The sequence below is a fragment of the Candoia aspera genome, chromosome 7, assembly GCF_035149785.1.
Source record: "Candoia aspera isolate rCanAsp1 chromosome 7, rCanAsp1.hap2, whole genome shotgun sequence".
Lineage (NCBI taxonomy): Eukaryota > Metazoa > Chordata > Lepidosauria > Squamata > Boidae > Candoia > Candoia aspera.
In genome coordinates, this window is record NC_086159.1 from 13,828,306 (window position 1) to 13,855,194 (window position 26,889).

The window sequence follows — 26,889 nt, forward strand, 5'->3', positions numbered from 1 at the left end:
CTTCAAAAAGAGGCAGAGAAAAAAAATTGGCCTAAGAACTACAGCTGTGCAGGGCAAAAGGTGCTCTGGAGTGTGTGGAGCACTCACCTAGCACCCATCTGTAACTCCTTAAAGCAGCTGTGTCTCTTCCTAGGATCATGAGGCTGCCTTCCACTACTGCCTTGCAATTCTGTGAAAATTCTCATTTGGTTTAAAATGCTGCAGCAACATACACACCCCATGCACTGTTCAATATACCATTTTGCCTTCAAATCCAAAGCACTACACAGCCCTAATAAGGACTCTCCCAGGTCTTTCGATGAACATGAAGATTTACAAGAAGAACATCAAGAAACGAAAGTGTATCAAGCATTTATCCAATTCCTCTTTACCAGTTATGAAACCAATGGTGGAAGTATCACAACAACTGAGTTCTGGTTCTCCCCATGTCACCATGGTAACTCGGAAGTTATAGTACCAGGCAGGCAGCAGGTTGTCTATTTTCTAAAGAGGAGACAAAGAGAGGAGAATCAGCTTCCATTCCAGGGAGATCTACAACTGATGTCATGACCTTGATGAGTCATAGGATGCCAGATACTATACAGAAGACCAAATGATAGAGTCCCTGCATAGGGGATGATAACAGCTGGATCAATACTGCCTCTAAATATTATTTCTTCTCTTTCCCTTTATGTTATGTGGAATAACAGATTTATTAAAACTAAGAAACTTCTTAAAATGAAGAATGCACAAATTTACAAAGCCTAGCCTGATGTGTTTTGACTATGTTGGCAGAGAATTCTGAGAACTGCACACACAGTGTAGCTGAAGGACACCAGACTATCTATCTATCTATCTATCTATCTATCTATCTATCTATCTATCTATCTATCTAATTTATCCCCGCCCATCTCCTCCCTTCGGAGGCCTCTGGAAAACTAGCTGAGAAAAATCAGACTTCACTTGGTGCTGAAAAATACACAAAGCAGAAATCAACCAAGCCCCTCTAAGGAAAAATCATACAGAAATTCTCCATGCCTCACTTGGCACCTCACCCAGAAAAGGCCTCTGAGGTTGATCTTAAGATCCATGGAGATATGTGTTAGAAAAGACAACCCATAATTCTATCTCATATTCATAGGAGCAGCAGTTGTTGTTATTTTCTGCAATTTCCTATGTAGAATAGCATGGTATGGGGTACCATCCCCTCAAAAAAATTAATGCCTTAAACCTCATCAAATGTCATGAGATTTGGATGACCTCACCCATTTGATCACATGTGAGATTTCAACATTCTCACCTGAGATATTAAAAAAAAATCTTATATGAGAGTGCCTACCTACACTTTGTCAATTGTACAAGCAATTGTGCAAGATTTCAGCTGTTTTGTGTATTTTCTCTTTAATTTGGATGGTCTCTAAACACCATCTTCTTGTGTTCTGGATGCCATAGTATTTACAATCATATTTCTAACCCCTGCTTTTGGACAACCCTAATAAATTGGTCTTTCTGTCAGCAATAAGACTTTTATTGGATTATAGCTACCCATGTTTATATTTGTCTGTTGGAGTATTTTAGTTAGGAGGTCTGTTCAGAAATATTTGAGTTGCAGGTGACTATAATGATTTCACTTTACCACTGAAGAAGTGAGTGAGACGGTTGCTGCTATTTCATAGTGTGTCGTCCACTCTGAAGTCATAGTTGATGGGTTGAAATAAAACATCTCTACAATGTATTTCCGAAAGACACCAAGGTAAGGCCTGTTCCAGCTGAGCACCACTGCTGTGGGTGCCAAAGGATAAAGGGTTAAATCTTTGATCCCAGTAGGCACTGTAAAACAGAAATGGAAAGCTATTGTACCTAGAGAAATTTCTCACATACTGTATTCCAAATAAGATGTGGAAATTCCAGACTTTTCTAACCTGATGAGTTGGATTATTTTTCCCATCATGCCAATCTAGTTTAGCAGATTACAGAAGCCATCATTTAGAATTTCAGAGGGGATTGGGTTGTGAAGAGTTGTCTTACTTATTATATTTATATCTCACCTTTCCCAAAAGAACACATGATAATATACATGAAAATGTCTCCTTTCACTTTATATTCTCAACAACCCTGTGAAATAAGTTCAATCAAGAAAGAAATGAACCACCAGCTCAAAGTCACTCTGTGGCTCTGTTCACACCACACACTTAAGTAGTTCAAAATCTATTGGCTGCGTTTGTATAAGGTGCAAAGCTTAGCCAGTTTTAACCTTGGTTAGTTTTTTGCAACTTAGCACATTGTAAACTCAGACCGTCAGTTAGTTTAAAATTCAGAGCATTGCATCTACCAAGAAATCTGATTAACCCATTAACAAGGTTGTGTTGTGCCTGCAAAGCCAGTGAATTCCATGGGTAAAGGGGAACCTCACACTGGTCTCCCCAATCCCAGTTTGGCATCTTAACCAGTATACCACTCAAGAATCTCTAGATGGAGCATTTGAAAGTAAATCAGATAAAGACTGTCAGATTCAGAGCAGATGGGCAGGCACCTAACATCTCCAGATGCAGCAAAAGGAAATAAGATGAACAAGCCTTTTCTTACTTGTGCCATCCATGGGAATTAAGGCTGTGCAACTTTCTTAGTGAATTAGCCTATTTCTGAGTTTGCCCTGAAAACGGTACTTCCCCATTTGAGACTTGTGAACAATCTGGACTCTTGGACTCTTAGTTCTTGCTTGATGAGCAGGTCGTAGCTGCAGCCAAGAAGGCTTTGGCACAATTCTGCCCTTACCTGGACCAAGAGGCTCTTCAGACAATCATTACCACCCATCACCTCACATTTGGATTACTGTAATGCACTCTAGATGGGGCTGGCCTTGAAAACCATCCGGAACCTACAGCTGGTCCAGAATGCAGCGATGTGCATAGTGATGGGAGCGGCACATTATGCTCACATGACCCCACTGCTCTGCAAGTGGACAAGGTGGCAATTCAAGGTGCTGGTTATCACCTTTAAAGCCCTTAATGGCATAGGGCTTGGCTATCGGAGGGATGGCTTATCTCAACATGTTTATGCCCATCTGGTGTGATCAAGCAGGGTGGGTGCCCTCCAAGTCCCATCTATCAAACAATAGCATCTTGTGGGACCCAGGAGGTGCTTACACAGTTGCAGTGCCTGCCCTCTGGAATGAGATCCCCTTGGATATTTGTGTGGTTCCCACCCTTATGATGTTTCAGAAATGATTAGAAACCTGGCTGTTTTCCCAGACCTTGGGCTAAGGTGGTTCTGCAGCACATTTTAGTTAGCTTAGTTTTGTTTTGTTTAACTTAAGGTTGGGTATTTGTTCTTTAGTTGGCCATGTTCTTCTTTTTCATATTTATTGTTCTTTTACCTGTAAGTCTCCTGTTTTGCCAAGGAGTTGAGCAGCCTCAGAATTTAAATAAACAAATAAACTGACATGATAACTGTTTGGTTAATATAACAAGTCGGCAACAAGGCCATTGGGTGGAAAAATGGGCAGAATTATCCCTGATATGGTCAGTACAGTTGCTCATTATCAACTGCAAATAGCCAGCCTGTTTTTGTACAGGGAAAGAAGACGCCCTTCCTTCCATTACATGGCCCCTGGACATTAAAAATGCTTCTTCCAAACTGCAAAAACAACAACAGAAACATGTGGACACCGATATTACCAATAGCAAACGTAACAGGATCAGAAGGAGGCCCAACCAGGGGTCCTTTCCGTAAGTAAATTACAACTTGGTACTGGGCCCCAGGAACAAGGTTTTCAATAAAGCTGCTGCTTGTATTCACCTAGAAAAATGAGAAAGAGTAGGCATAAGATGAGGACAGATTAAAATCGTTGCTATCTTATAAAGAGAAGCCTTATGATAGAAAAGAGAAAGGGCAGAAGAAGTTGCTGGAGTGATAAGAGGAAGGTTACTGATACAGGACTAAAGCTGTGCTAAATCCACCTCAACAATTCCTGAATCCTCTGTGAAAGAGGCTTCCATTTTATCTCCTCATTCTCAGGGTATTTGAGAAGCTCTTTCAAATATCTAGGTGGTGGTTTTGAGTTAACCCAAACCATCACCTGCAATTGTCACAGGACAGTCTGTATCCAAGATAATTTTCTATAGCCTTCTTGTTTGGTGGGTCCCCCTAAGAGTAGTAACGTGAGGACAGTGAATGAATGAATGAATGAATGAATGAATGAATGAATGAACGAATGAATGAATGAACAATGAATGAACAGAGTCCTATATGCAAAATAACAATTGCATTTTTCCATAAGCGGATTTATAACTTTGAGGTTGTCCTATAACTGAGAAATTACAGTAAACATTATGTAAAAGCAGTGGCCTGGGACTCTTCTCCTGAACCCATTTAAAAGGAACAGTGAAGCTCTAGAAGTGCTCAGTTAGAAACAACAACACAGTGGGATCTATCAGGCAATGCCTTGTCAGGACAGACACCATCCTTCAACCTTCTCAGTGGTGGCTGTCCCCATCCTGCTCATTTTTTCCTAAATACGTTAAGATCGTTTTGTTTAAATGTGTCCTTCCTTCATTCCCCTGGGACAGGATATAAATACGGGAAATAAATAACTAAAATAAATTTAGTACTGCACTTATTTGACAGAAGTAGAGGTAGGTTGTTCAAATTAAGAACAGGGCAGAGATACAATTTTCAGTTAAACAAATAAGTGTAACACCATATTTAATTAACAGCCCATCTTACCATTCACTGGTAAGCCAGAATTGTAAAGAATGGAAATGCTGGAAATGAGTGATATTTCAGGACCTACTGATCAATGGCTCCCACTTGGCTCTTCCTGCCAGTGGGGGCAGCTAAATAAAGCTGGACAGATTTGGCATAGAACCAGAAGCTTTAGCTACTCTCATAACCAAACATAATCCAAGGTTATGGTTTGTTCCTGGCTCTTGATTCCAGCTTGTTTGGAGAAAAATAAGCCAGAGTTCCTTGTTTACATATAAAACTAAACAAAATATGGATAGGGCCATCTGGATTTGTTTAGATACTCCAACTGGCAGAAGGCAAATGAGAGAAACAGATCAGCACACTGCTTTTTCCTACCCATTTCTGGTTTACCATTGTGAAGATTTCTGCATTGTGCAGATTTTGTGTATTTGCTATGTAGAATTGTGCCAGATAACACCTGGTGAAAATACTGTTACCGCACACCTGTTTTAAAAGCACAAACTTGCCTCTTTTTGAATCTGACCACCCTAAGTCAAGATAGCACAGTGCCCAGGGACACTGCCCTTGAAACCTAGCCTGATTCTCCTTGTTCAGGGATGTTGCTGGTGGAAGTGGCTGCAGGTCAGATTCCGTAGAAGGAATGAATCAGAGAGGTCAGAATAAAAGTGACTGACAATGTTGCATTCAATAATCCTGGCTACTTACATAGGAGAGTTCCTTTCCCAGTTAGCTGCAGTGGGCATGGGGAGCATCAGAAGAGGTAGGCCATTGGAAAACCACCCACAGTGGGTTACCTTTGCTGAGCAGGTTTTAAAGCCCTTCAATCTACCTCTTCCCCCCATCCCTCACTTCTGGGATTTCTTAGCTTGCTTTGGGGAAAATAAGTCAGGAAACAACTATAGTTCAGGCATCAGTAAGGGAAGGTTACATATATTACTGAGGATTAGCTTCATTGTTAAGTGTCTAGCACCTAGTTAAGGTAAAAGCAGGAAATCATTATCTAATTGGGGTCAGAGGAGGAAGCTTCTTATCACACTAGGCTGGCGCAAAGCGAAGAGAGAACCTGTGGCTTTGTGGAGAAAAAAAGGAAGAGACTAGCTTGACTAAGCATGCCCCGGTGTGCTAATTAAAGATACAATTCATTCACAGTACAAGGGAGAATCTGGATTAATGACTGTCTCCCCCTTTTTTGCCTTGTAGAGGAAAAGTTCTCAACAACCTCATACCAGTATGTCCCTTCAGATTCCATTGCCATAACTCTTAGTCAAGGTTTGCGCCAGGGAGAAATTACAGTATGAGAGTTAAAGTCCACTGCATCTGGAAGCCACGAGGTTAGGAAAACCTGCCTTCAACAAATGCTTGTATCCTTTCACTCACTGGGGGGGTTTGTAAGCAAAAGATCCAACAGGGCAGTCCTACGCAACTTCAATCAGAAGGTCATCCCATTGGATTGAAAGCAAAGTACTTTTGGGCAAGTTTATTTTCAAACATGCATTTACTTCCGGATAAGCATGCATAGGATTGCATTGTCAGTTCACAACACAATCTTGTGCAGCATTTTTTCCCCCCAAAACTAATTTCAATTTTATTCAGTAGGATTTACTCCCTAGAAAGCTTATTTAGATTTTGCAGCTTCGCAAATCTTATATACGGTTTCAGATTCTCACTACATCCACTATGATGTACTCCTAGTGATGAAATGATGAAACATTTATGAAATACTGGGGTAAGCAGCTCACTGGGAGGCTTACTGGATTTCTTTACCAGTTTTAATTCTTCTTCTTTTAAAAATGAATCTGCCATTCCACCTAGATCAGGAGTGTGCAACCATATGGATCAGAAAAAGACAGAGAAACATGGTCTTTGAGTAAAGGATGTTGGGACCTGCATTCTAGAAGGCAAACAGGACCAGGAAGAAGAAGATGGGAGTAAATGCGAGAAAATAATTTAATTTAAATACATTTAGAATGAAATGATATTAGAGTTAATAGCTGCCCAGAGTCACTTGTTGAGATGGGCAGCTATAGAAATTAACTAACTAACTAACTAACTAACTAACTGACTGACTATTTCCTATACATTTCATATTTTTCTCCTTTTGTTACGTACTTATTTATTTATTAAATTCATATGGAACCCATCTATCAGCAGGAACTCTGGTAACATTTACAATTAATCTTCCATTTCGGAAGCAGCTCTGGGGATACACTCGAGTCTTTCGAGGGGGCAGACAGAGGTCTGTTTTCAGATTATTCCCCTTCAGTCAAATGGATCCCAGGGCTGTGTACAGTAATAAGAGGATAGTACAGTAGGTTGGATCCTGACAAGGTTATCTTTAGAGTAGAGACACTGAAATCCATGAAACAAGTTAACTGCAATTGATTTAAGCTGCTTTAAGTACAAAGAGCCCCTTCTGAGGCTGATGAAATCTGCATCCAGATCAACATCAGCAAGGTGGCAGAATGAATTGTCTGCCTCTTACCTCTGTGCAATAATGTTTCTCAAGCCTTTGGCTCTCCTTCTGCTTCTGGCATGTCAAGGAAACAATAGACACAATGGTATTGTTGCTCCCAGAGGTCTCCTGAGAAGTTGTCCAAGACAGAGAGGCTTTGGTGGAGCTCAGTATGGTCACCACAACATTCTGAGGCTTTTCTGTCAGCTCTTCTATCAATTCTCCTGTAGGACCTAAAGTATCAACAGAAGCAGGGGGTGGTGGTCACCATTAACAGGTGTCCTTCTATCTAATTGAAATGACATTAGTTGCTGCCAGACTTAGCATGCCAAGAATGGTTCCACAGAGGTGACCCAAGAAGATCTGGAGTGAGAGGAAGTGTTATGGCTTCTGTCCTGCACAACATTTGCCACTCACCCTTGGGTCAGCCAGCTAGCTACTCAATAAGACTTGCTCTGTGGAGTCCTCAAAGTAGAAACATTAGCTGTTATTTTCCCAGCACACTTAATCAATCAATTAAAATCTCCCTGCATTCAAAGAAGTTAAGCTTTGTTAGCTTTAACCTTGGTTTTGTTTGTTTGAAGATTTTGGCTTAAGGTGTTACATGAACCAAGCCCATTCGATTAACTTTTGGTTCAGTGTAAACCTAGAAAAGGGATAAATTCGGTAAAATTCAGTTTGTATTTTGCAGACATGCCCACAGGCAGATGCTGCAGCTCTTCCCAATGTGTTACCTTCTGTTCAGAGCAAGTTGTAGAGTAGTGTTTCTCAACCTTGGCACCTTGAAGATGTGTGGACTTCAACTCCCAGAATTCCCTGGCCAGCTTGAGAAACACTGTGGTAGACGGTGGCCAGCTAGTATGAGAAGCCACTCCAGAGAGTGGTGGTTGATTTGGGAGATGAACTGGGAGGGCAGCAGATGGCAGACAAGCTCCAGTTTGCCACCTCTCCTGCCTTGCCAGCTAAAGGAACTGCTTCATTCTGACGGGAGTTAGAAGATAGTCTCTCAGTTGCTTCTCTGTGGTTCCCTAATGAGATAACCATCAGAGTGAGAATCCTTTGGCTGAGCAGAGAGGACAAGTGTGTGTGTGTGTGTGTGTATGCATGTGTGGTAGGCAGAAAGAGCAGAGAGTTCTTTCAGAGGTGGATCTCAATGAAATAGTGCCTTCTGAGGGTTGCTCCGATGCTGCCTTGTATGAGTATTTTTTTTTTTTTTGCTTCTGCTGCTGCTTATTCTTTACAAGCAAAGAAAGCCAATATTATAAAGATGCAATACATCACCAGTGTTCTCTCATGCAAAGGAAGTTATATCAGCTAGTCCCCAGGACTATTCATAGCTCAGGTATATAGCAGGCGGAATGGAAATTAATGAGTACCCAACACAAGCAGATAAAATAGAAAGAAAGAATATTTATCACTGATGAACCAGAACATTAACTATTTATAGGTCATTTTTTATCAGTGATTTATAGTGTGTTACAGCATCATCCAACCATTGCTGTACCAATAAATCATACTGAAGAGAGACTTTATCTTGCCCCAAAGATGGCTGGATGAAGCTATAAGATGCTGTAAATCACTAGTGAGGAAATGGCTATAATTTTTTACAGCTATCCCTATATATCATACGAATATCTAAACTTACTAATATAAAAACGAAGGGTTTGGGCAGACTGGCTTTCCCGCACTTCACATGATCCAGAGGAGCTAAAAGTTGTAACAGATAATGTATATTTTCCTGGTTCTTTCAGATCGGTGACAAATTCATGGACGTCTTCTCCAACTGTCAGGAATTGCGTGAAGTTCTCTAAATCAAGATAGGAGATGATATATTCTGAATATATATAATTGAAATTGAAAAGTTTCTGGCTAAAAATCTGCTGTTCTAAATACTTAAGGGTGCTAACATGCTGTTCTTTACTTTCAGGAAATCTCTCCAACAGTTAGGAATGGCTGTAGCCAATAGAGAGGAGCAAATTCCCTTGAATTAGCCCTCAAGACATCCATTCAAACTAGTATAAAACTGAAAGCAAGAGAACATCTGGAGAAGGTATTTTCCAATTGTTTTCAAGGCAAAAGAAAAAAAAAGAGTGATTAGACTCCACTATATAAACAAATATATAATTTAAAAAATTGATATATTTATGTCTACAGAATCATCCAGTTTAAAATATATTTTAAAATGTTTATTTTTAATTATACTTTTGAGGAAAGCAATGAGTCTCTTGGGTAAGAACAAGAAATCAAACTAAGACAGCAGTCAAGTAACTTAGTTATGTATGAAAAGAAGCCAAACAAATTTCAGACCTGACTTAAGCTATCGTTACTGTAAAATCTAGTTATGTAGAAAGAAAGTCTCCACCTATGTATCTTTAACAAACATAGTTTGAAATGTGCAAACTAGAACTGTACTGTATATGGTGTTAACCTTCAAGGGCCAACATTCTGGACTATGTTGCTTGTAATGTTACCTTCTCTCTTAATACGAATATGGAAGCCATCAAATGCTGTGGGTGGCTTTGGAGGTAACCAGCTCAACACCATTTTCACTGGAAGGAATGATGGAGGTCTGGAAGTAGGCTTTTCAACCTCTACAGTTGGGATGAGGTTCTCATAATCCCTTGGAACTGCATTAACAAATTCATCCTCATTCTCTGGAGCATCAGATTCATTAGTCCACCAATCCGGCTGAGACGTGCTTTCATAATCACTGCTGTTAGAGTAATAATCAGGCCAAATATAGGAAGTGTTGACTGTTGGAAACTCAGACATCTCATCCAACACAGGAGTAACTTTTTCCTGCCCAATAGCATTCTGTGTCTCTAAGAAGGATTCTTCTAGGGAATTCCCACTGTGCTCTTCCCAGTTCTCATTGCTATTCGTGTGTACAATTTGTACAGACATGTTTCGGGGTGGATAGGGAACTGAAAAAGATGAGAAAGCATATTTAAAATATTCACTTACTGTCATAATAACCAGTTTGTGGAATCATGAGGGAGCACTGCAAAGTGGATGTGTAGTTTTAATCAGCTGATCAACTACCATCCAATTGAGCCCTTATGAATTGACTTGAATTTCTCCTCCACTGATTTTTTTCTACAGCACTATGTCAGTACAACCTCCCCTTTTCTGCACATGGAACGGAACCAAATGCAGCAATTTTCCCAGATATTTCCCAGAACTCTTAAAACCAGGGAGGTTTATTAGATTGTATAATCCAACTGCGTTGAAATAATAATAATAATAATAATAATGGAAATGCATCACCTATAAAAAAACAAAAAAGGACACAGCTTTGCATAAGAGTTGCATATGATTATATCTATGAACAGGTACAACTTCAGAAAGATTTCCTGTGATCCTTCCAAAAGTCTCCTGTAAAATTAGAATCTCAGGTTCCTTTCTAAGTGCCATTTTGTCAGCCCATTCCACAGTATAATTTACAGCAAGGATGGACAAAGTTTGGGTAACTCAAGGCTGTCCTTCACTTTTTGAGCTGAGTTGAGGGCTTCAGTAGGGAGCAAATTATGCAGAGGATGAGGACATGCCAAGTACAAGAGCAGGGCAGGGATTTCTCATTTTTCCTGGTTTTGGGTAGCTGAGACTGCGTTATACCTATCTCAGAAAAATTACATTACAATTTTTGTATGTTCCCTGCCTCATAATGGCAAGCAATCCGTTTTTGGTAACTTCCATCAGAAAAGGTTTCAGGGCCCACCCAAAAAAAGAGGGGGGGGGCATTCAGGAGTTGGATTTGGCCGCAAGGCCACCAGTTGCTGACCGCATCTAAAGGGAATGCCCATGCTGCTGCTGCATTCTGCCTAGACAGAATTTCAGAGAAATCAGAGTCTGCTCAGATGATACATACAAAGCAGCCTTTCCTCATTTCCTACTTTCTAGATTATAATCCCCAGAATTTCTAGAATGCTGGCTAAGAATTCTGGGAATTATACTGTAGGTGCCAGTCTGGGAAGGCTGTCCTAAAGCATTCAGAGACCTAAAGAATTCAGAGAAAAGCAAACAAATGCTTTACTGGCAGTATTAAGATGACCCAAGGAATGAATTGGTGGGAATTGTCCTACTTTTACCACAGCTGGATTTTTGTCACAGAAAGAACGTTGAGATGACGAGAAATTTCTAAAGAACATTCTTACCTAGCTTGAAATAAAAATTTTAATTTTGGAGTTTTATTTCATTTATGTCCTGAATAACCTTAAGACAAGGTTCCAGATTCTACTCAAATTCATTTTCATTCTCTGTAACATAGCTCTAGGGTTCAGCAACTTCTTGACTGTCACAGATTGTCCCCCCTGTGCTAAGGAGATGTCATCCAGGGATACATTTTGTTTGTAATGAAGAATGGAAAGAACTTAGAATGGTCAAGGGACTGAGTTGACAGAAGATGGGTCCCTAATACAGGTAGTCCTTGGGTTATGACAGCAACTGGAACCAGAATTCCATCACTAAGCAATGAAGTCATAAAGCATGACGTCACGTGACTGCATTGCTTAGCAACAGCAATCCGGCAGTCCCGGTTGCTGTCGTAACCCTGGGACTGTGTGGGTCATTAAGTGGGAAGAGGCGGGAGTCCTAGGCAAGTAGGCTGGTGGGTGAGAGCTGCAGGAGAGAGCTATGCGAGAGCAGGGGGTGCCACGGAGGGTTGGTGTGCTACAGAGCACAGGTGGGTGTGAAGGTCCTGTGGGCAGGTGTTACAGACCACAGGCGAGCAAAAAAGTGGCAGAAGTGACTTCCAACTTCCTGCTGGCTTCCCCATTGACTTTGCTTGTGGGAAGCTGGCAGGGAATGTCAGAAATCACAATCACATGACCGTGGCTCGTTGCAACATTGTAATCACGAGCTGCAATGGCCGCAACTTCACGGACTGGACGTAAGTCCCCCTCATTCAGTGCCACTGTAACTTTGAACGGTCACTGAACATGTGGTCGTAACCCAAGGACTGCAAAGGATCCATCCTGAGTTTGTTTTAAAGAGAAGAGAAAGCACAGGATTTTCTTGAAGTTCCTGATTAGCAGCTAATACCTGGTCTGCTCTAGGCTGGGGGAAATCATCTGGTAAGCATAGATACACAAACTCATGTTACCTGTCCGATGCTGCTTAGGTTCATGCTTAACCCCACTGTCTTCCACCAGCGTGGTTTTATTGAACGTTGCCTCAGACACCAGCTGAAATGTGATGTTGCTGTAACATATTCCAGGCAGCCAGTGATTGAAAACAGTTTTGCCTTTAAAGAAATCTGTGGAGCGGTAAATAAATGCTACATATTAAATTAGCTCACTCAAATTCACAGTCCTGAGGAGAACTGCTTGACACTGTTGTGAAGATTTAAATAAGAATGTAAACCATCAGTAACATTTGCGTTTCTTATGCTCTTATTCTCTCTGTCTCTCTCTTCCTGATTGTCATAAGTCCTTAGACGCTAAAGCCAAAGAAATAAACTTGAAACCTGGCACGGTTATTACAACTGGCAGCATGAACTAAGTGATAACAAATATTTCAAAGAAGAGATGATATAATCTTCCGATCCTTGACATGAGCTGCACAAAAGGGCTCCTTAAAACCATCTAGCCAAGGAACGTATTTCCCAGAATATAAATAAGCCAAACATGTAAAACTGATTGTTAAATTACTTCTGTCAGGAACAGATAAACCCCATGCTTCTGGAATCTACTTTCTTTTTTGTTTAAAACCCTGAAAACAAGCCAAATGCAAAACGTTTCAAATTATAGAACAGAAAATTCTAACAACTTGCCCAACCCGGAAATTCCGTTTTTCCACATAAACATTCATCCCTAGTTCGGTCCCCCAGGCCTCTGAACTGTTGTTACTGGGGATTAGGAAAGATTGGCTGACTTATTGCAGATCCCCCAGAAGCAGTATGGTGTAGTGGTGAAGATGCTGAACTTGGACTAAAAGACCCAGGTTCAAATCCACCCTTAGTAGGGTAATTTTGGGCCAGTAACTCTATCTTGATCCCACATAACTCACAGGGTTTAGCTGCAGCGAAGGAAACAGACGAGGATACTATGGATCTATGAAACTAATATATAAACAAATAGCAAATAGATGCTCCCTTCCCAGGCAGCCCCTTAGCAGAAGGGCAAAAGAAAAAAGGAATCATTTTTGCAAGCCATCCTGTCAGATATGGGGCAGAAAGAAGGAAAAAGGTGGTCCCATGAGCACAGCAGTCAGCAACAGGCACTGTCACAAGGTGCTGCACAATGTCAACACGTTGAGTGCCAAAAATTATATTAAAATGTTAAATGTTCAAATGTTCAAAATCAACATTTTAAAATGGCTGAAAGTCCATCAGAGTTCATGCAAGGAAAATAAGAACTTGCAAGATTAGTTTTTTAAATCTACCTAATGTACATATTAAGGAATTATTTTTAAACAAGCAATGCGCGGAAGTGGAAGAAGACAATAGAACAGGAAGGACAAGAGACCTCTTCCAGAAAATTAGAAACATCGGAGGTAAATTCCAGGCAAGAATGGGTATGATCAAAAACAAAGATGGCAAGGACCTAACAGAAGAAGAAGAGATCAAGAAAAGGTGGCAAGAATTTACAGAAGACCTGTATAGGAAGGATAACAATATCGGGGATAGCTTTGACGGTGTGGTCAGTGAGCTAGAGCCAGACATCCTGAAGAGTGAGGTTGAGTGGGCCTTAAGAAGCATTGCTAATAACAAGGCAGCAGGAGACGACGGCATCCCAGCTGAACTGTTCAAAATCTTGCAAGATGATGCTGTCAAGGTAATGTATGCTATATGCCAGCAAATTTGGAAAACACAAGAATGGCCATCCGATTGGAAAAAATCAACTTATATCCCCATACCAAAAAAGGGAAACACTAAAGAATGTTCAAACTATCGAACAGTGGCACTCATTTCACATGCCAGTAAGGTAATGCTCAAGTTCCTGCAAGGTAGACTTCAGCAGTTCATGGAGCGAGAATTGCCAGATGTACAAGCTGGGTTTAGAAAAGGCAGAGGAACTAGAGACCAAATTGCCAATATCTGCTGGATAATGGAAAAAGCCAGGGAGTTTCAGAAAAACATCTATTTCTGTTTTATTGACTATTCTAAAGCCTTTGACTGTGTGGACCATAACAAATTGTGGCAAGTTCTTAGTGGTATGGGGATACCAAGTCATCTTGTCTGCCTCCTGAGGAATCTGTATAACGACCAAGTAGCAACGGTAAGAACAGACCACGGAACAACAGACTGGTTTAAGATTGGGAAAGGGGTATGGCAGGGCTGTATACTCTCACCCTACCTATTCAACTTGTATGCAGAACACATCATGCAACATGCTGGGCTTGAGGAATCCAAGGCTGGAGTTAAAATTGCTGGAAGAAACATTAACAATCTCAGATATGCAGATGATACCACTTTGATGGCTGAAAGCGAAGAGGAACTGAGGAGCCTTATGATGAAGGTGAAAGAAGAAAGTGCAAAAGCTGGCTTGCAGCTAAACCTCAAAAAAACCAAGATTATGGCAGCCAGCTTGATTGATAACTGGCAAATAGAGGGAGAAAATGTAGAAGCAGTGAAAGACTTTGTATTCCTAGGTGCAAAGATTACTGCAGATGCTGACTGCAGTCAGGAAATCAGAAGACGCTTAATCCTTGGGAGAAGAGCAATGACCAATCTCGATAAAATAGTTAAGAGCAGAGACATCACACAGACAACAAAGGCCCGCATAGTTAAAGCAATGGTGTTCCCCGTAGTAACATATGGCTGCGAGAGCTGGACCATAAGGAAGGCTGAGCGAAGGAAGATCGATGCTTTTGAACTGTGGTGTTGGAGGAAAATTCTGAGAGTGCCTTGGACTGCCAGAAGATCCAACCAGTCCATCCTCCAGGAAATAAAGCCAGACTGCTCACTTGAGGGAATGATATTAAAGGCAAAAGTGAAATACTTTGGCCACATAATGGGAAGACAGGACACCCTGGAGAAGATGCTGATGCTAGGGAGAGTGGAGGGCAAAAGGAAGAGGGGCCGACCAAGGGCAAGGTGGATGGATGATATTCTAGAGGTGACGGACTCGTCCCTGGGGGAGCTGGGGGTGTTGACGACCAACAGGAAGCTGTGGCTGGGCTGGTCCATGAAGTCACGAAGAGTCGGAAGCGACTAAACGAATAAACAACAACAATGTACATATGTGTATACATACATGCATACACACAAATACATTGTCCTCTTTAAGTCCATTTTGAACCCTGATAGACACATCCACGAAGTTTTCTTGGGAAAGTACATAAGTGGTCTGCTGTTAACTTCTTCCAGATTTTTTCTTAAAACTCTCCAGTCTAGTCTGCAGCCTTGTGGAGGAAGCATTTCATTGCATTATTTCGTTTGCAGGGACAAAAATTGATGGTCTTAACATCATTGCTTTTGAAAGATAACATTCAAGAATGTTTTTATTTCAGTCCACCTTCTAGTAAATTGCTGTTACTGCAAAATTGTTATGGCTTATTTCTAAAAGTTTGATATGGGGTTTGAAGGTTTTATACCTTGTCAAAGAATTCCTTTTGGGTGGCTTTGTCAGGATATCATGCTCTCAAAGATGGTTTTAAAAGCCCCAGTAAATAAATATAAATGAAAGGTTACTTAAACATATACACACCAACACACAGTCAAGCCTTATGCTATGGCACAAAATTTGTTCTTGCATCTGATTTTAAGATTTACTTTCCACCCACCTTTATATAACATTGTTCGATACTCTTTTCCTTCCCAGTAACTTATATTCACCCGCGTGAAAACATTATACTTCTCTGGATATTGGATTTCAAACAATACTTCCGTTTCAGGTGATGGTTTATAATCGTAGATGGAAACGCTGGTTACAGGTAAAGGCTCTTTGAAAGAGAGATAGGACAAAAAGAAAAACAGTGCATTGAGACACCCAGAAAATTGTATTAAAAATGTTGAAATCTAGTGCCATTATTACAATATTTTGGGACTTACAGTATTCATGCAATGAATAACTAACAATGATTGGTTCCATTAATTAAGGAATGTCATCTTACATCTTTGGAACACCTTCCTCCCCCCCCCCCCACCCCAATCCTATTAGCCCTGAAGTTGCTGGCCTTTCAAAAGGCTTTGAAGACATGGATATGTTCCTAGGCTTACAAGTCAGGGAGTTAATAGAAGTTTATGTCATTATGGTTGAATTTATCGTAAAGTGAGTTTTATCTCAGCTGCCTTCATAAGTTTCTCTAACACTATTTTAATATGTATTTGGACTGTGTTTTTACATGGTATTAGCCACCTAGACTTGCTATGGAAAGATAAATCCAATGAATAAACTCTTTTTTATGTCCTTTTCTCCTCTTTAAAAATATTCTATGCACATAAAATAATGACACAACCAGAAGGATGGTGTTCATAAACGAACATGACAGCTTGATTTTCCTTTAAAATAAGAGCAACAACAAAAAGGGTGGCAAATTGAAACTTTCTCATTTCTCCATAAATTCTACTTCACAGTTATTTCTTCCAGATTTTCAGAGTGCTACCACCTTTTGCAGGCCTGGCAGGGAAGTTAGAGTGATGTATCGGAGAGGAAATCTCGCATTGGAGACTTGCTCCCTAGACAATAAAATCAGCTACAGAATCCTGGATAGATTTCTGTTTAGGGTACCTTTTAATGGATTAGGATTAGGATTAGGCCTAAGGATTAGGATACAACTAGACCCTATTCAACTCTTCAATTTGGTGCAGATTTGCATGTTTAAAGCAAACATGACTGAGTATGGTTCTCCAGCAGCTGTTTAATGACAGTCATATTATCCACATACAGTACTGTGTTTTTTTTCCAAAACACATCCATATAGTTTTGATGTACCTGCAGTGTTCAGGGAAGATGTATGTAGACTGTACTTAGCCATAATGTGATTTGAATTGTTTTGAACTAATCATTCCCTCTCAGCCCAGTATACCCCATAGGATGTCTTTCTTTATGTCTTTCCTATTTTTTCCCTTTGCACTTTTTACTCCTTCTTTCTATTTTTCTATCTTTCTTCTAGTTTGTGTTAGTTTTTACTATTGTAATTATAATATTTTAAAAAATCACTTGGAAAAAAAAAGAATAATCAAGGCAGGATATAAAAGTAATGTAATACAAAAGCAAAGTAAGATATAAGTCGTGATTTTTGGACAGGTTCTCCAGGTTTAGGTGGAAAAGAGACCCAATTTGGACTAGTGGTTAAGGCCCCAGGCTAGAAACCAGGAGATTGTGAGTTCTAGTCCTGCCTAAGGCATGAAAGCTGACTGGGTGACCTTGGGCCAGTCCCTCTCTCTCAGCCCAACTTAGCTCACAGGGTTGTTGTTATGGGGAAAATAGGAGGAGGAGGGAGTATTAGGTATGTTCCCTGCCTTTAGTTATTTATAAAAATAAAGGTGGGAGAAAAAATCTTTAAAAAAAAAGAGTTTCGGATAGGGTCTTTGCAAGGCAACTGTCTTGAGACTCCAAAGAGATCCAGCTTGCCGCATACTGCTAGCTGAGCAATCTTTCACTACTTTCTGCCTTGCACAGGTTTCCCAAGCTATAATAATCCTATCACAATTTTCTAATTATGGCAACTTTATAGACTAAGTGATTGCATTAGCCTGTTACTTCTTCCTAGAAGAAATTGAATAAGGAAGGGATGCTGTATTCATTTTTATTACAAATTTATTTCAGTCCTGATCTCTTGATCTGATTACCTGATAATTAGATTCAGTGAAAGGCCTTGTAAATTGTTTCCTTTCTGCCAGTTTCCTTCTAAGAGTCAGCAAATCAAGAGGAGCCAAAGGAAGAACAAGTAGACCAGGGTGGAAAACTTCTTCTCTGCTAAAGGCCACTTCCCCTTAGGAGCCACATGGGGATTGAGGCTGAAGCAAGGAGCCTGAAGCAAGCAGAGCCCCAACTGGTTAAGGGGACCATTTCCTCTCTGCCATTTTTCTCTTCCTACCATACTCTTGTCTTTCTCCAGGGAACAAATCTTATTATAGTCCTGAAGCCACTTCTCATATAGGAACTTGAAATTAAGCTGAAAGCCTGAAATCAAGGCAAGGACTGCCTGGGGCCCTGCCCCCATAAATTGCCTATTTTGGTTAGTCCATGGGTAGGTAATGGTTTATCCTTCAAGCTTACACACACACATTCACACAAAGAGATTCTGTGTAGCTAGGTGGGCAGAGGTTGTGATGGGGGAAGACCTGTCCTAAGTGAGTCTTCTGCAGGAAAGTCAGCTCATTTCCTTTCCAAACATACTCTGTAACAGTGTTTCTCAACCTTGGTGGCTTGAAGATGTGTGGACTTCAACTCTCAGAATTCTCCAGCCAGCATGCTGGCTGGGGAATTCTGGGAGTTGAAGTCCACACATCTTCAAGCCACCAAGGTTGAGAAACACTGCTCTATGCAAACCAAGTCTCCAGAAATAACTACCCTAGTCTACAGATGCTTCTGCCAAAGAGAGAGTTCAGTGTTTAAGTATAATAATTATAATGATGATAATAGTTTAATCTGAATAAACCAAATTGTTCAGCAACAAGTACATTAAATAAGTTGATTGTTCCAATGTGTTTATTACTGCTAATGGTTATTTTACAGGCTACAAAAGAAAGAGTGAGAAAATCATCCTTCCTTGTGTATTTGATGTTCTAGGGACAGCATTTGGAGGGGGCAAAACCTTGCAGGCACCCCTTCTTTAAGATGGAAGATAACCCTCAAATAATTAGTTGGAGGTCTATATTATCTCTTTTTAAAGTTTGCTTTTATTATTCTTTTTCAAATTATATAGCAAAATTCTCTAATCAAAGGCTGTTATGTGTAAGACTGGCTTGGATAAATGTTTGGAATCTCTTGTATTTAGAAATTGGAGGAAAATGTAGGTCTCATTTTCATTAAATTTTAGAGAAGGAAGAAAAGAGAAAATAGGAGAGAGAAATTGGCAGCTCCTTTATTTAAGCTGTCCACCCCAAACACTCCAAAACGAATTACGTTTTCCAGAATATGAAAAGTACTTTCTTAGTATATAAAATACTGTAACAATTTAATTTTTTTAATGAGCATCTCTGCCATCTTTCTAAACAGCTTTCTTGTAGAAATCATGAATAATAGCATTCAGGTTAAGAAAGTCCTAACTAAGTCCCATTGAAATTAATGGGATTTGAGCTGGACATAATGGCTAATTACCATACTGTTTTCAATGGTGCTTCTCTTGAGTAACTTAGTCTAAATTCTACCCCATCAAGAACAGCAGTTTTGAAATAAAAATGAAATCTCAGTAAAACCTCAAATGATTTAAACATATCTTAGATGAACTTAAGATGGTTTTTTGCTCTTTATATTTCCCAACACCAAAAAAGGAACAATCGGTCTTCTTTACTAATCTGAAAAAAAAAGTATGTTTTTATACCAAATAAAAAACAGAGACCAGAGAAATGGCTCTCACCAGTCTTTTCAAAGGCTTGTTCTTAGAATGGTCTTTTCTTTTCTTCTTCCCAGTCCTCAAGATAGTTTGCTCCTTGATATTAACCTTGGGTAATACTTAAATGCTGAGATCACAGCCTGCAGCATACAAGGAGGCCAGATGAGGTTGGCTAATGGGGGCATATGCAAGATAGAGGCCATAGTGAAGCTACACAGAACATGTTTTAAATGCTGTATGGGGGTAGTGGTGTCTATTATTTGGAAGTAAATAAGTACAATGTTGTGGTAGAAAAGAGTTACAAACATTTAAAACTTGCACCTGAAGTTGTGTACATGTCCAACCAGGTACTCCTTTGTCTAGCAATACTTGTTTTTAGAAAATGAGAAGATTGCTTAATGAGCAACATTGGGTTTGATTTAAACTGGGCCCAAATGGCCTTTCAAAATTCCTCACAACTTCTCCACCTTTTTTGAAGGGAGGGAGGGAGACTTTCTGCAAAAATTTCTCAAGGATACTTTTAAAAAGCCCCATGAGAGGAACAATTTCCAGATGTCTTCTCTGGGCTGAATATAAATGTGGGCAACCAGGGAGGCTATAGACTACTATGGAAAGGGTTGTACAATGAAAAACAGGACATTCACACACAATCCTTGCCCACATCATCACCAAGCATAAAAAGAACCCCACACTCCACCCATGAGAATTAAATAATCTGGAATGAAAATTTTCCTTCAGACTGAACCAGTTGATAAAAATGCAGAGATGGTATCAGATGGATTATATCAGACTAAAAGACAGATCACTAATCTGATTCAGAATTAGGCAGCTTCCTATGGAGGGAGAGATCTACCTACCTACCTGCCACTGATATTTAATACTTGGAGAAACAAAATGAGATCTATAAAACCAACAACTGAGGTTGGCAGAGATGATATCTGTTGGATGCTGTGAATGAGATCCCTAGCAGAAGACTTAGGTTTCAAGCCACCATTCTCTTATATAATTCTCAGCACACTTCCCACACACCCAAAAAAGTTAACACCGATATGTAGTCCTCTTGCAAACATCAATAGGCACTGGGGAACTGCTGTTAAATGGCAAAGGACTGCTTAGGGACCAATTGCTTTATGTCACTGCACATTGTCAAGCTTCATTGGTGGCTTTATTTGCTGCCTCCCATAGCAGCATCTAATGTTGGCTGGTGGATGGGGCTGGAAAGCAATGTCTGCCTGGAATGAAGTGATGTGCCAAGCATAAGGGTCCAGTTGCACCCCGGTTAGGCATGGACCTCATCAATATGTTCTCGTATGGACTCAATACAGTACACCTATGATCTTTAACAGACAGGGAGGCATATCGCACAGAGCAGGGAAAACAGCAGTTATTTTTCCCCAAATTGCTGTGCTGGTTGTCATGACAACAAAGTTAACTAAAAATTGCAATAGTTATGAAAACACAGCATTTAAGTGTTGAATGCTGGTGAACACTGGCAAGGGTATATCCTCCCCATTGATGCTTGTCCTCTATCTTTTCTTGCTTCCTTCTGCCTAGTCTCAGCTTTTGAGCCAAGCTGCATGACTAGGCCAATCTCAACATGCTGTTAGCAGAATAACTGGCTCTTGAATGCACGTTTTTATTTAACAAATAGCAGTTATTGGGTGACTCTGCATTTTGCAAATGTGGATGAAGCACTTGAGTCCTTATAGCATCACCATCCCAACAGCTGTTTGCACCATGGGCGAGATACTTAGGTCCATGGTGGGAGGGAATGTTTAAATGCTCTTGTTCTCTCTGTGACATGATTCTAATCTGGATTGGCACATAACAACATCCATCCTCTTTGAGCAAGGGACAGCTTGGAAGTCTCTCAGTTATATTCAACCAGATCTTTGCTCTCCAGGAAGAAACTTTGGGGAAAAAATTATAAAGCACTAAAGCTGAAGTTAGCCCCTTCCCATTCCCCCATACCCAGTTTGAAATTTAATATTTTTTTAAAGATTATCCCAGTGATGATTAAAAAGAAGTCAGAGTAACTAAGATGTATGTAAGGCAAGGCTGACAATTTAGAAAATGTTTGATTTGCTGGCATATATGTTTATTATTTAAGAACTATCACTAGCCACAGTGGGGAGGTCTGGTGGACTTACTAACTTCTTTCTCATCTGATGAATAGTTTAACCACTAGTCTACCACCATCACGAGTAAGCAGCAGAAAGAGATGGCGTCCAAGTTTCAAACAGATCAAATCAATAATGTTTTTAAAACATACTTACTAGTTAACACAGTGAGTGATCTAGATGGCTTGGAAATCATATTTGCATTCACCACCATCAGAGTCACTATGTAATAAAGACCATGGTAGGTGGCATTAAAAACCACAGGAGCAGGTAAAGTGCTGTTGAATTCATCAAACTGGAAAAAATAGTTCTTGGATTCACCAGTGATCTTCACAACATACACTGAGGATGAGCTCACCACGTCAGCGGCTTCCAGGGAAATGACTATGCAGTTGTCATCTCGCACAACCACTTGGAAAGGTGCGACATTCTGGGGGTCAAGAAGCAAAAGGAAATGGTGTTAATGTGGATCCTCAGCAGGCTGTCATGATGTCTACTACTAAGCATTTAGAGGCCTGGGTTGTGTTTCTGAAGGCTTTGAACTGATGAAGAACAGGGACGATTTTTTGAAAAAGCAAATAAGAATGTAAAAGAATATCACCATGAAATCTGCTGGGGGAGGATCTGAATTTGTCACAACAGGATAAACACTACAAGGAATGAAATCCAGCTAGTGTCATGAGTGCCGTTGAGCTAAAGTCATCAGCGCAATGGCACTCATGACAATGACAAGGAAATAGGTGAAGGGGTACAAGTTAAGTAGCCATCAACCCACAACGACTAACGGCTAACAAACAATAGCTAAACGGATCACGGAGCCACCCAAGCCATCAGCGGCAATACAACGGGGATCGCCCAGCTGAAAGCAATCAGCAGAAGAATGAAAACCTGAGGATGGGCGATCCTGGAAACCCTCAACCAATGGCAGGGCAACGCATGGGACAAAGGGGGGTGACGTGACCGAGAGCGAGGGGGCGCTGACCGGCGCGGGGTATTTAAACCCCGCACCGGCGCGCTCCTGTCACTCTCAGCTTTTTTTCTACCAACGTTGTACCTAACCTGAAATAAACCAGAACCTGCTTTGCAAACCAGCGTCTGAACGTTATTCAGAGGTAGGCAGCGCATGACATAAAGCTGAGAGTCATAAACTCAGCCTCGCCGAGCCCCACCGGACGACAACGAGCCGCGGGAGGAGTAGACGGCGAGAAGACCAGCAAGATGAGGCCGGAACGACGCGGGCAAGGAGGGCGAGCCGCGCGGCAAGAGACAGGGGAGGACCGACCGAGGCCAGAGGCACCGCGGACTCCCGGAGCCATGGACGCCCACCCCACCCGACCCGAGCCTCAGCTCCAACCCCAAGGGGAGATGGCGACGGAGGCAACCCGACCGCGGGAGGGAGCAGCACGACTTCCGAAACCAGCGGAGGACCCCGCGCCCCACATCGCACCCCAGCAACGGGCGTGGAGCGACAGCCCCACGATGCTCGACACGGAGGAGGACGACGGAGACACCCATCAGACGGAGGAGGAAGCGGACCCGCGGCGGAGGGACGATGAACCCCACCGGCAACCCACCCCCGAGGACGCGCCAACGGAACCGGCCCCAGCGGCGGCGCGGGCTGTGGACGAGGAGGCACGAGCTGAACTCGCGGCCATGCGGGCTCAGCTGACGGAACTCCGGACCATGCTCCAGGCGCTCATGCCCCCCGCGCCACCCAACGACGTCCCCGCACAAGCCCACACCCCGAGCGAAGCACCGAACCCACACGGGCCAGCGGAGAGCCAGCAGACGGCACAGGCGGCCGACACCACACCCCGGGAAGCGAGAGGCGGGGCCGCACAAAACGCCCGGGCCCCAAAGGACTTCCCCATCTTCTTCGATGGGACCCCCTCAAAACTCTCGTTTTTCATTACCAACGCTAGGGAGTTCATGGGGAGGCACGGACACTCCTATGACTCCGAGGCCGACAAGATCGCCGCCGTGGCGATCAAACTCCAAGACAGGGCGGCGGACTGGTACGTCCAACTGTACGAGTCCAGCTCCCCCGCCCTTGCCACCTTCCCTGCTTTCATCAAAGAGATGAAAGACTACTTCGAAGACCCCCTAGCTAAAGTACGGGCGAAAAGCGCACTCCAGAGACTTAAACAGGGCACACGCACGGTCCCTGACTACGCCCTGGAGTTCAAAGCCCTCGCGGGAAAGGTCTGCGACTGGTCGGAGACCACCCTGCTGGAAATCTTCAAAAGGGGGCTCAACCGCGACGTTCTCCAATGGGCCCTCTACCGCGACGACCCAGAAACGTTACACGGGTGGATCCACCTCGCAGGGAGAGCCGAACACGCGCACCGCACCTTCCTTATGACAACCACGGAAGACACAAACTATGTCGGGAAAAAGGTACCCGCACCACACGGGGGGATGGCCGGCCCCATATACCCAAAAAAGAGGTTCAACCGGGAGCCCTGCGGGAAGTGTGGCAAATTAGGGCACAAGACGGCGGATTGCTTCGCCAACCGACCGCCAACCAGCGCGCCCAAGCCCGCCCCGAAAATTAGCCCCAAACCACCCAACCCGGGGCCGCCCCCTCACCGCCGAATGACCGTGGCCACAGCGACACCGGAAGAGGGCTGGGACGCGTACTGGGGGGAAGAGGACAATACCGACCCCGACCAGCCGGCGGGAAATGCTCCCCGCCTGCTCTGAGACGCGTGGCGAGGCAGGCGGTGGGACAACAACGCGGACCACCTCAACGAAACGACAAAAGCTCCGTAATATTGGCAGCAATTCAACTCTCTGCCGGCAACGGAGCCACCACGGCCGCGGCACTAGTGGACTCGGGGTGCTCAAAAAACCTCATCCACCCCGACCTAGTCGCCAAACTCGACCTCCGCTGCTTCCCCCTCCCCACGCCGCTGGCATTCCACCAGCTGGACGGCTCTACAGCGGGAGGGAAACCAGCCACGCTACAAACCGAGCCGGTCACCCTGCAAATGGGCACTCACACCGAGCGCACAGCGTTCGTAGTCACGCCCATCGGACGGCCCATTGCAGTCCTGGGGATGCCATGGCTCGCGAAAAACAACCCGCGGATCAACTGGGCGACCCGCACCTTCACATTCGGCGACGGCGAGTATCGAGCACCAGTACCAGCTGGCAAAAGCAACCCCACGGTAGGACGAGCGGAGGCGACCACACAAGACAATGCCGCTACCACAGCAGACCTACCAGAACAATACGCCGACTTCTCCGAAGTCTTCGGAGAGGCAGAAGCTGACCAACTACCCCCCCACCGCAAGACGGATTGCCGGATTGACCTACTGCCCGACGTCCCCTTACCTAGACCAAAGATTTATTCGATGACCCCGAAGGAGATGGCAACCCTCCGGGAGTTCATCGATAAAAACTTAGACAGGGGATTCATAGAGCCAGCATGCTCACCGGTCGGAGCCCCCGTCTTATTCCGGGAGAAGAAAGACGGGACCCTACGGCTCTGCACCGACTACCGGGGCCTAAACGCGGCTTCCCTGTCCAACAAATACCCCTTACCCCTGGTGAAGGACATGCTCGCCCACCTGTCCACGGGCAAAGTCTTTTCCAAATTGGACCTTCGCGAGGCGTACTATCGCATCCGAATCAGGGAGGGGGACGAATGGAAGACGGCGTTTAACTGCCCCCTAGGCGCGTTCCAGTACAAGGTACTGCCCTTCGGACTCGCGGGGGCCCCTGGGGTGTTCATGCAGCTCATCAATGAGGTACTGCATGAACATCTGTTTAAAGGGGTCCTGGTCTACATCGACGACGTCCTCATTTACACAAAAACGCACGAGGAACACGTAACCTTAGTCAGGCAAGTCCTCGACAAGCTCAGAAGGGCGCAGCTCTATGCAAAGCCTACAAAGTGCGAGTTTCACAAAGAGCGCCTAGACTATTTGGGGTATCGAATCTCCGGGGACGGCATCGAAATGGACCCCGCAAAAGTCGAAGCGGTGCTAAACTGGGAGCGGCCCCGCAACAGACGGCAACTACAGAGCTTCCTGGGATTCGCGAATTTCTACAGGTCATTCGCCCGGGGGCTCGCTGAGATAGCCCTCCCCTTAACGGACCTCCTCAAAACCAAAGGGGTGGGGGACACCCGACGCGCCAAGAACCCAGGCACAGTGCTGAATTGGACTCCCGCGTGCCAGACCGCATTCGACAAGCTGAAAGCGCTGTTCACGACGGAGCCAATCCTCGCGCACCCGGACCCAGAACGGCCGTTCGTGGTCCAAGCCGACGCCTCAGACTTCTCCCTGGGAGCCATCCTGCTACAAAAAGACTCCACGGGGCTCCTGAAACCATGCGCCTACCTGTCAAGGAAGTTCTCCGAGACAGAGAGGCGATGGCACGTCTGGGAGAAAGAAGCCTTCGCGGTGAAATCGGCACTAGAGACGTGGCGACACCTACTCGAGGGAGCCACCCAACCATTCGAGGTCTGGACGGACCACCGGAACCTCGAGGCCCTACGAACGCCTAGACGCCTTAGCCCAAAACAGGTCCGATGGGCCCAATTCTTCAGCCGCTTTGATTTCCAACTGAAGTTCATGCCGGGCAAGAAGAACTTCCTGGCCGACGCCCTCTCCCGGCTGCCCCAAGACGAAGAGCCCGCCCCAGACACCATTGGGACGGTCCTATCCGCCTCGCAACTGGGGATGGCCGTGACCACCCGAAGCGGCGCACGGAGGCAGCTCGACGCTACGGCGCAGCCGACGGCGGGACAACCGGCGACGGAAAGAAGCCAACCGCAACTACCAGGGGGAATGCGCAAGGACCTCGCCGCCGCCCTCAAAACCGACCCCTGGTTCCTGGCAAACCCCGACAAGGTAACGATGGCGCAAGACCTAGCATGGGGGGAAGGCAGAATCTACGTCCCGGACTCGCAACGCCAGGCGATCTTGCATAGGTCACACGACGCCAAGCAAGCGGGACACTTTGGGTTCCTCAAGACCCTACACCTCACACGGCGCCAATTCTGGTGGCCCGCGCTCAGGCGGGACGTAAAAACCTACGTGGCGTCCTGCCCAACGTGCGCTAGGGCCAAACGGGCACCAGGCAAACCCGCGGGGCTACTGCAACGGGTGGCAGAACCCTCCCGCCCATGGGAGGAAATCTCTATGGATTTTATAGTGGACCTCCCACCCAGCCAGAAGA

At 43.7% G+C, this 26,889-nt stretch overlaps 1 protein-coding gene across 1 annotated transcript in view; it reads right to left on the bottom strand.

Annotated features, from left to right (window-relative positions):
* Positions 1–9,568: 9,568 nt before the first annotated feature.
* The window catches only part of LOC134501209 (receptor-type tyrosine-protein phosphatase O-like), a 72,826-nt gene continuing 55,505 nt past the window's right edge, over positions 9,569–26,889 (bottom strand). Inside the window, exons 2-5 of the mRNA XM_063308824.1 lie at positions 21,859–22,132; positions 15,863–16,021; positions 12,240–12,392; positions 9,569–10,062 (exon numbers count right to left, since the gene is read on the bottom strand). Coding sequence (XP_063164894.1) covers positions 9,569–10,062; positions 12,240–12,392; positions 15,863–16,021; positions 21,859–22,132 — 1,080 coding nt within the window. The remainder of the gene's footprint in view (positions 10,063–12,239; positions 12,393–15,862; positions 16,022–21,858; positions 22,133–26,889) is intronic.